At 48.8% G+C, this 10,662-nt stretch overlaps 1 protein-coding gene across 1 annotated transcript; it reads right to left on the bottom strand.

Annotated features, from left to right (window-relative positions):
- Positions 1-4,788: 4,788 nt before the first annotated feature.
- LOC139052954 (uncharacterized) lies at positions 4,789-5,454 on the bottom strand. Its single transcript, XM_070530100.1, has one exon. It carries the CDS (start codon positions 5,452-5,454, stop codon positions 4,789-4,791), a length of 666 nt encoding a protein of 221 aa, XP_070386201.1.
- Positions 5,455-10,662: the final 5,208 nt, after the last annotated feature.

The following is a 10,662-nucleotide window of genomic DNA, read 5'->3' as shown; positions in this document are numbered from 1 at the left end:
CGACCATTCCAGCAGATTGGGATGGATTTGTTGGGACCGTTTCCGATATCAACATCCGGGAATAAGTGGATTGTCGTGGCGACGGACTATCTCACCCGTTTTGCTGAAACTAAAGCTCTACCAAAAGGCAGCGCAGCCGAAGTGGCGAAATTTTTCGTGGACAACATCCTGCTGCGATATGGTGCCCCAGAAGTCCTCATCACCGACAGAGGAACGGCTTTTACAGCAGAGCTCACCCAAGCCATTCTGCAGTACAGCCAGACAAGCCACAGGAGGACAACTGCCTACCATCCGCAGACGAATGGTCTCACGGAGCGCCTGAACAAGACGCTTGCCGACATGCTAGCGATGTACGTCGACGTCGAACACAAGACGTGGGACGCGGTCCTGCCGTACGTAACCTTTGCGTACAACACGGCGGTGCAAGAAACAACACAGATCACGCCGTTCAAGTTGGTTTACGGCAGGAACCCGACGACGACGCTCGACGCCATGTTGCCGCACGTCACTGACGAAGAGAATCTTGACGTCGCTACCTATCTCCAGCGCGCCGAAGAAGCCCGACAGCTCGCCCGCCTACGGATCAAGACCCAGCAGCGTACCGACAGCCAACACTACAACCTCCGACGACGCTTCGTCGAGTACCAGCCCGGCGACCGTGTTTGGGTATGGACCCCGATACGCCGGCGAGGACTCAGTGAGAAGCTGCTGCGACGCTATTTCGGACCCTACAAGGTCATCCGACGTATTGGCGCACTAGACTATGAGGTCGTGCCAGACGGCATTTCGCACTCACAGCGGCGCCGCGCACGATCTGAAGTGGTCCACGTGGTGCGCCTTAAACCATTTTACGGGCGCTGATGAACTTCCTTAGTTTGTTGTTTTCTTTGCTACGAGTGCTTTTCTTTGTTACTTTCGTTTGTTTGCAGCATCGGGTCGATGCTTTTTAAGAGGGGGGTATTGACACGTGTACTTATCTTTATCGGGCGACCACGTTTCGCCGCTTAACTGTTATCGCACAGCGCGGGACGCGCCTGCATGCATCCGACGTTTCTGGAAAGTTATCGATGCTTCTACCCGGCTGTCTGCTGTCGCTGAACCTTGTGTTATCTGATTTTATCGCGTAACGCGAATGGTGTAGAACTTCGTGGAAGGCACGCGGGTCCGAACGATTAGTCTGGAACATTCGACGAATGCTCTATAAAAGCCGACGCGCTTGACCCGCTGATCAGATTTTCGACGATCGCCGACCGTGTTCGCCGCTATCGTTGTGCTATAAGTGTAGCCTGTTTTGTGGGCACAGGTTCGCCCAATAAAAGTTAGTTTTCTTGTTCACAGTATTGCTACTGTGTTCTTAACGTCACCACCACGTGACAATATATACTGACGCTTAAACCACGGTGAATGGGTCTGAAGGATCGGTGATCTTTCCTGTAAAACCCTCCACCATAAAGATTAGACTATCTCACCAGACTACATCGACTGCCGCGGAGCTTGCGGCTATTCGTTGTGCACTTCATGTAATTTCTGATGAACTACCCAAGAAATGGAGCGTGTTCAGTGACTCCAAGGCTGCTCTTCATTGTTTGGTTTCTGCGTTACACCGAGGACCCCACGAACAACTTGTTCTAGAAATCAGACTGCTGTTTCATCACCTCGGCTATCAAGGACACGACATCACGTTACAGTGGATTCCAAGCCGCTGTGGCATAATGAGCAATGAACATGCCGATGCAGCAGCACGATCTACACATGAGGAGGGCTTGCAAGACTCCATTCCATTCTCAAGAACAGACGCTGCAATGAAAATTCGTGTGCTTGCAAATGAAGCCATCAGAATTTTCGCCTTCCGAAGATCTTTCACCTTCTGTATCGGTATGGACGAGAGCGCGGCTAGCAGTCACTGCGGTGGCGAGGAGACTATCGAACATGTACTTTGCCACTGTCCTCAATACAGCGCGCACCGGCTGTCACTAGCGACCACGTTGGCACGCCTTGACGACATGCCACTTTCAAGACAGTCAATTGGAATGCCGACATGAACTGTCGTCGCAGCGAAAGCCGGTCAAGGCATCGTTGCCCTTTTTACGTGACGGTGGCCTATTAGAAAGACGATATAATGATCCCATTCTGTCCATTTTCATACTTTTTTCACGCTTTTGTTTTTGTCACGCTCTTCTTTCTGTCTTTACTTCCCCTTTCCCTTCCCTTAGTGCAGGGTAGCAAACCGGAGGTTTTAACAGGCTGGTTAACCTCTCTGCCTTTCTCTCATATTTGCATCTCTCTCTTCCTCTGCCAGAGCTGCGATCCAGCGCAGAAAGTTTCTATTCAAACATTGTTTTCGTCACCTTTTTAGCAGCTTACGCCTGCTTTCCCACAGGCTCAGGAGGTGGCTGTCCACCGTCCGTGTAATCTCTTTCGATGTCTGCCCGTGTGCTGCTTTAATGAAAGCGGACCATTCCCCCATCTCCGGTTCGGCATTGGGTAGAAGGTTGTGCAGTCGGAACTTTCTCCAGTTTGTCAGCGTCGTTTCCCCCGCCACCCGGCGTAGTTTCGGAGTCGATAAGGAAATGCTGATGAGGAAGTGATCAGTTCCTAGATTTTCATCTAGGGTTGGTCCAGGTGGCGTCCCTGATGTAGCGTGTGCAAGTGAGGTCCGGGAACGTGTCTGTATACTCACGCTGTTGCCCATCTTGGTGGGCATGGTGTGGATCGTGATCAGGCTCAGCCCTGGATGCAGCGTGTTCGAGAGGCGTTCCTTTGGGTGTATCTTTTGGGCAGCCCCATGCAGTGTTGGGAGCGTTGAAATCTCCCAGCACCACGAGATGGTCCTTGGTACTCGAGATTTTAAGTGCCTCCGCAAGGAGTTCGATAAAATCTTCATTCCTAGCTGTTTTGGGGGGGGACTGTACAAATTTATTATTACAGTTTTTGCCTTGCCTCTTTTTAGAAGGAATAAGTATATTATTTGGTGATTGATATCTGACGATTTTCTATCTGCTCTAGTTTGGCCGCGATAGTCCTGCCCACCAGGGTGGTAACGCGGGGATAAATTGTATTTTGCAGGATGTAATATCATTGCACCTTGACCGCTTTGGGGCCAATTTCCTGCAGGCATACTACATCTGGTCGGATTGGTGTACCGTTTATATAATTTTGGAGTGCGGCTGCACGCTTGTGAAAAGTGCGGCAATTCCATTGCGAAATCTCTAATTGTTCCGCACATTCAATTAAGTTTGAGCCATTATGTACGAGAGCCTCCGTGTCGTTCCGACACGCCTTTGATGCTTCATGGGTGATTGGGGTAGCAAGAGGACGCTTATTAATTGCTCCCTGCAAGTCTCCCACAGCCTCGTTTACATATTGTTTCTGGATTGTTAATTCCTCGCCTATGGGTGATTTTATATCTGACACGAAATTTGTTAAAAGTTAGCGGAGATTTGCAATGCTACTCCTATTTTCTTGGACTTGGTTTTGGATCTGTTTTATAATGTTGTGAGTGTGCATGGGGATGCCAAGCAGTTCCTCATCTCTTCCCTCGCCTATTTCCATTTCCCTTTCTTGGGCGGGATGTATTTGCGTCTCGTGCCCGTTAGGGTTGACCGCCGGGCCAGAGGCCTGCGGCGTTTTAATTGTGTTTTCGAACTTCTTTGCAATGAGGAGATTGCCAATTGAATTCTTTGCGCTCTGCCTCCATTTCGATCTTAAGCTGTTTAATTTCTTGCGTTAGTTTTTTTTTCCATCTATGATTTTTCTGTATTGCTGATTGTCTGTTATTGGAGCACAGGGAGACACCACCCCCGCCAAGCTCACCTGATTGGTCGGTTGGCAGCTGCTCCTTCTGCTCCGATTCCGGTCAGGGGGGTTTCTTCCTGTCGTTTTTTGGCCGAAGTGTTCTTGAGGTTCAGTTTCCAAGGGGTCTCCTCGGATTTGTTGGCTTTGGCGTGGCGTGCCCTCGATGGTGGTCTTGATTGTGATCTTGAGCGGGACTTCCTTTAGCTCATCAATTCCTCCCGTTCCGAGCTGACCCATCGCGGGGGTCTTTGTTGCTTGATTTCGGAGAAGTCTTTTTTTTTTTCGAAATAATCCATTCCGATTTCCATGGAGGCTGCTAGATTCGAGAAGTTCGGGCGGCGATGTACTTTAGCTTCTTCCTGCATGAGCTGTCGCCCGTCGCGTCTTCGTTGTCACAGATGGCGCATTTTGGCGAGCATGCACTCGTACGTGTCCCTGATTGAGTTCTGTTGCGCCACATTTGGAACACACGCATGACATCGGGTGTTGGGCACACATCGGTACGATGACCCGTTGACCGCCATATTTTGCAAACCTGGATTGTGAGTTTGTGTGGGTAGCAGATCGCTTCCGCTCCCATAAATTGCACACACCTTGGAAGCACCTTTCCGGTGAAAGTCACTATCGCTGATTTTGACGAGCCCAGCATGTGGGCTCTTTCAGTGTTCGCACTTTGAGTGCGTGCGGATCCGCAGATTCTCCATTAGTTCCGCCTGAAGTGTTCAGGGTGGTAAGCCGTGAACATATTGGCACGCGCGAGGAAAGCAGAGACGAGGCGTGGGGCTTGGAGTCTCGGTGCCAACTGATCTTTATTCTTTGTGCGCCGGCCCTCTATCGGCGGCCGGCTGGCTACACGGTCGACTGCGGTGGGCTCTGTTCCGCGCTGGCAGCACCGCGGCTTATCCGCGGCAGTTTTGCGTTCACTACAGCACTCCCCCCCCCCCCCCCTAGTGAGAACACGAACGGAACCAACACGACAAAACACTCGTGTGATTAGAGGTTGAGGCGATTTGGCGCATTTCGACGTCTGCCACTGCGCGTGTGGTAGGTGCGAGTATCAGGCGTGGCTGCGTTGTCCGCCCTGGTGGAAACCGCTGCCCTGGGACGAGGCACTTTTGTATGGGTTCCAGGCGACGGGGTGGAGGTGGGTGTCATAGACTGCGTTTCCATGTACGCAGGTTTAAGTCTGCCCAACAAGACAACTTCCCGCCGCCCCCGCATTTCGATAGTGAACGTCTTCCGCCCACGACGGAGAACCTCGAATGGCCCATCGTACGGTGCTTGTAGCGGTCGTCGTACAGCGTCGTTCCGCAGAAAGACGTGACTACATGACTCAAGCTCGTTGCTCACGTGTGTCCTCCTCTCTGTGGGCTGTCGCGGAGGTGTAGCTCGAAGCTTGTTCATGATGTCACGGAGGCGAGATGCGTAGTCGCTGGCGGAAATGCGAGCTTGCTGTTGGCCAGATGCGAAGAAATCCCCGGGCAGACGTAGCGTCGTGCCGTAGACAAGTTCCGCAGCGCTGCAGCCGATATCTGCCTTGCACGCTGTGCGTATGCCCAAGAGCACGACAGGCAATGCTTCCACCCAAGAGTCATGTTCACTTGCCATAAGTGCTGCTTTCAGCTGCCGGTGAAACCTCTCGACCATTCCATTGCTCATCGGGTGGTAGGCCGTAGTCCTGATGCGTGAGGCGCCGATGAGTTTCGTCAGACTGGCGAACAACGCAGGCTCAAATTGGCTTCCTCTGTCCGTTGTAATGGAGGAAGGTGCACCAAAACGACATAGCCAGTGGTTGACAAAAGCGCGAGCAACAGTTTAGGCTGTGATGTCGGGAATCGGGATAGCTTCTGCCAACCGCGTGAAACGGTCGACCAAAGTGAGCAAGTACGTTTGGCCCTGGCAAGGTGTCAATGGTCCGACTATGTCCATATGGATGTGGTCGAATCGAGCATCTGGCCCTGGAAAAGTCTCAAACGGTGTCACCGTGTGACGCTGAGCCTTGGACCGTTGACACCTAAGAAACTCGCGAGTCCACTGTCGGGAATCGCGGTTGATGCCAGGCCATACGAAACGTGCCGTGAGCAGCTTCTGGGTCGCCCGAATTCCTGGGTGTGAAAGCTCATCTAACGAAGCGTATACCTCCCGACGGAGGCAAGCAGGCACGAATGGTCGAGGGCTACTTGTAGATGTATCGCAACAAATGTCTCCTGCTCCGGGTAAAGGAAACCACTGTAGGATGAGTGACGTCGATGTTTTCTGCAAGCGGCGCAGTTCGTCATCGTCGCGTTGAGCGGCCGCAACTTTTGCGAGGTTTATTCCCGTGTGAGTGATGGCATTTACTGGGTTGCGCGACAGAGCATCGGCGACAGCGTTGTCTACTCCTTTTATGTGGCGAATGTCCGTGGTGAATTCCGATATGTAGGACATCTGCCGCAGCTCGCGGGCTGTGCGCATGCCTCCATCAGATTTGAGGGAGCGTAAGGCGTAAGTGAGAGGCTTGTGATCAGTCATTACAAAGAATTCCGTCCCTTCTAAGTAATGACGAAAGTGCCGGATTGCTGCGTAGACGGCCAACAGCTCACGTCCGAAAGTGCTGTAACGCTGCTCGGTGGGTGTCAATTTCCGAGAAAAGAAAGCGATCGGTTGCCATACTCCTTTGTTGAGTTGTTGAAGGACAGCACCCACAGCTGCGTCCGAGGCGTCGACCATGACGCCCTGTGGGACTCCCGGTTGCGGGTAGGCGAGAAGTGTGGCGTCGGCAAGGTGTCTCTTGATCTCTTGAAAAGCCGCTTCGGCGTCGTCCGCCCACAGCAGCTACCTAGCAGCACCTTCGTGTGTCGACAGCAGGAGGTGGAGAGGGTGTAGAACGGCCGCGCACCGAGGTACGAAGCGTCGGTAGTAATTTACAAGGCCAAGGAACTCGCGGAGCTGGCGTTTAGTGGTGGGTCGTGTAAACTTCTCGACAGCTTTAACCTTGTCAGGATGAGGTTGCATGCCAGAGCTTGAAACAACATGGCCAAGAAAAGTCAGCTTCTCGGCACCCAGCTCGCACTTGTCCGTGTCCACCAGGATGCCATGCTCCACCAGGCGCTGAAACACGGATCGCAGGGGCGCCTCATGCTCGTCCGGTGAAGTGCTTGCGATGAGTAGGTCGTCGAGGTATGCATGGCAGAAGTCGACGCCATGCAAAACGCCGTTGATAAAACGCTGGAATGTCTGTCCGGAGTTTCGCAGGCCGAACGGCATGCGTAGGAACTCGAACAGGCCGAAGGGCGTGGTTACCGCCGTCTTCGATACATCCTCTGGAGCCACGGGGACCTGATGGTACGCCCGCACGAGGTCGACCTTGGAGAAAATCGCCGTACCATGTAGGCTGGACGTGACATCATGAATGTGAGGTACCGGATAGCGGTTGGGCACGGTTGCTTGGTTGAGGGCTCGATAGTCGCCACAGGGTCGCCAGTCTCCTGGTGCAGACTTCGGCACCATGTGCAGTGGAGAAGACGCCCACGGACTAGCGGACGGGCGGATTATGCCGACCTCGAGCATGTGGTCGAATTCCTGTCGAGCTGCTTGCAGCTTTTGCGGAGACAGGCGACGTGGGCGTGCGTAAACTGGTGGACCTGTGGTGACAAATACCTACGAAACATGCAAGCAGCTATTTGATGTCTAAAAGAAGTCTTGAACGGCTAATTCAAAAGCCTAGTAGCTGTCTTGATCAAGACATTTTGTAGCCATGGACGTCTAGAAATACTTCAGTAAGCCCTGCTAACGTTACGCTAAAAGTTGGCTAATGGACAGCTTGAGAAGAACAACTGAAGACTTTTATTAGACATTCCCTCAAATTTTTGCAGCAGCTGTTACAGTAACCCGACGTTCGCCCACAATTACAATTTATTTTAAACGAGGCATGGACATCAGAAAAAAAATTTATATTGTCGGATAGAGTGATGCACAGGTAATTTTTCCAGATGTGAACCATGGGAATAGTGTAGTACAGCCTCATTGGTCAATTAGTGCTTTTTAATTAGACCAATTAATTGGATGCCACCTGTCAGTATTTTGGAAATAAAAGATCTGTATTGTATGCTATCATTCCAATGTTCGCCCATTGACCTAAACAAGAACATCTCTGCATGAAACGCGTCATTATTGACAAAACTTCACCCTGCTGGGTCTCCACCAAATTGAAATAGTTTCTAGCAAAGAAAAATGTGAGTGATGGTGCAGTTCAGGCAAGAATTACACTGTTTTCAGCTAGAGGGGGCACAATAGCCTTACAGCAGTATACGAAACAGAACGCTGTGCTGCAATGAGTTAAGAAATAAAGGATAGTACACATCTGGAAAAACACTCTGCGAACCACTCAAACTACCAATATAAATATATTTTTTCTGATGTCCATGCTTCATTTAAAAGTAAATTGTAACTTACTTTGTGGGTGTCTCTTGTAAGGTAACGCCACATGCTTGCACAGCATCATGCAGAAATAATGGCCAGTTCTTCGGCATATCGTCCATTAGTGAATTCCTTGTACATTGCACTTAACCAGAACTGAAAGATAAATCATAATGTGCTGTTATTTTTTTTCATAAACTGTACGATGAGCTTTTCATGCATAAAAGATGACTGCAAGCGAAAATGCAGCAAGACAACTTCACACCACGTCACATACTCATACTTTATTACCTAATAAATGAGAAAAGATGCAGAAAGTAATTAACAAGAATGACAAACAGCAGCAAAGCTGATCATGGATAAATATTGAAGATGATTGCCGCCGCTGCCAGAGCAGGCCAGCCTTCGTAGGAGAGCACTTGCTGCCCACAAAAGCTTGCTGTCACAGGCCACGCTTGATGGTTCTTGTAGACATAGGCAAGCAATACCTGCACAGAAGAGGGGAAAAAAGGCGAGGGAGGAAATGGGAATATTGAAATTGGAAATTGAATTAGCAATATGTGCTAAGTAAGAAGTTTGCCACACATTAAAAATAAATTTAAGCACTGCTTTCTCTTAAATTAGGGGTATCTTAAGGTATGTACGCGATGATGTTTAAAATGACTAGTATATTTCCTGGCATATAGTCATTAAATTGCATAGCAGAGTCAAAGTGAGCCTTTAAATTAATATATGGTGTTTTGTGGCTAAAAAGCCACTTATCAACCTGTCAAACAAGTCTGAGAAGCTTCCTGCAATATATAATCAATTTAAAACAGTAATCCACTCTGCAGGTAAATGATGTACTAGCTTAATTAAAAAGTTAAACAGCATTTTATATTGTTGAACTAAAAGCAAGTTTGGCATTTTGCACTGCCTAGCTGTTGCCTTTCTTTCAAACTTAAACATGACGCAGTACAGAGTAAGCAGGTAGCATGCAAAGGAGGACTGGTGATACAGTAGTGTTCCAAAGCAACACTCCTAGCTAGATCAAACACTTTTGTTGATATATTTTAATGTGACCCTAATTAGCTTAGGGCAATACCTCACACAAATGATGCGTCATACAAAATTGAAAGTATCTCATGATGTGATCAAACGATAACATTGTCCACTGTCTTGGAAGTGTTAACATGCTGTTTGCGCAAGAAAGTGCAAAGTGCTTCGTATAGGTAGCAAATTCATCAGTGCATCTATAGCCTGAGGTAATTCTGAGCATCTATGTTGACCCGCAATTGAGAAGCCACTGCACACAAAAAGGTGTATTCAAGTAATGGTCCATGCTGAATAATTGCCCACCTAGTAAAAAGTCAAATGTGGCAGGCTAATGGGCCAGGGCAAATAAATTGCTAAATTCTGACACCTCAAATTATATTATTGAAACAGGTGACAAAAAACAGCACAGGTAAAATTGTAGTTATGAGAAAATTTTGAAAGCACCTCTGCCAACTGCTGGTACCCTCAGCATCATGCCTGTTCTACACGCACATCTGTTGCAGCACCATCTATATCTCAGACGCAGGCGCCTCCACACATCACTTTGTGATCTGCGCACAATAAGGTTAAAAAACAGTCAGGTACAAGCTACCTGATGTGATTCATTTTGCAAGCACGAGCCAAGTGCTGACGGTGGTTGAGCGAAATTGAAGTTTGTCCTTGTATGGAAGCCTCGGCCCATGTTTTATCAATTCTAGCGGCAAAGCACACCTTTTACAGCACACATAAATCTTAAAGTAGACTGCTTGCTGATGCTGTACAGTAAATTCTTGTAAAGAAACTAAATCACACAGAAAACATTTAGAACACCAAACTAATCAAATACTGGCTTGAATACATTTATGCATTAGGGAAGCAAGGTGTAATGTACACTGTTGTAGCAAATTTTTACTCATGTATGGAATACTTGTATGACACAACATAGTTAATTTGCGAGTTCTTACATAGCACTGACTACCTACAGTTAAATTTTGTAAGGCTTAGGGGGGTAACTAATTAATAGTAGAACTGTGTATGTGCACTAGCACTGAGAAATCGGTTATAATAGTGGGAACCTATAAAGGACCAGTGGAAAAAATGCCCGTTTTGAGACACCAACTAGCTATTTTAACACGAAGCGCTCCCTGGCCTTAACCCATATAAAAAGCACTGGGAGGACCAGAGAGGGTACAGTACATTGGCTTACACTGATCACGATGAGGTCCCGTCATCGAGCTAGCGCCAAGGTACAAGAAGGATGTCCAGCCGTCTATAGAGTGAAAGGAACAAAATATGAGAGCATCATGCCCACCTGCTATGGTCCCTGATGGGACTGGCAGTATTGAAGATAAAAAAAACGCGAATATGCCTTCTTGGCTTTGTCATGCCTTGGAGATGGCAGCTGTGCTGCAGAAGACAAAGTACAGCACTGTACACAGTAGCATGCAAGTGTTC

The sequence above is a fragment of the Dermacentor albipictus genome, unplaced genomic scaffold (assembly GCF_038994185.2).
Source record: "Dermacentor albipictus isolate Rhodes 1998 colony unplaced genomic scaffold, USDA_Dalb.pri_finalv2 scaffold_46, whole genome shotgun sequence".
Lineage (NCBI taxonomy): Eukaryota > Metazoa > Arthropoda > Arachnida > Ixodida > Ixodidae > Dermacentor > Dermacentor albipictus.
This window is presented reverse-complemented; position numbering and strand designations above follow the sequence as displayed.

What these genes read in the sequence shown, in the direction of transcription:
- LOC139052954 (XM_070530100.1), bottom strand. Translation starts at nt 5,454, where the DNA reads ATGAGCAATGGAATGGTCGAGAGGTTTCACCGGCAGCTGAAAGCAGCA.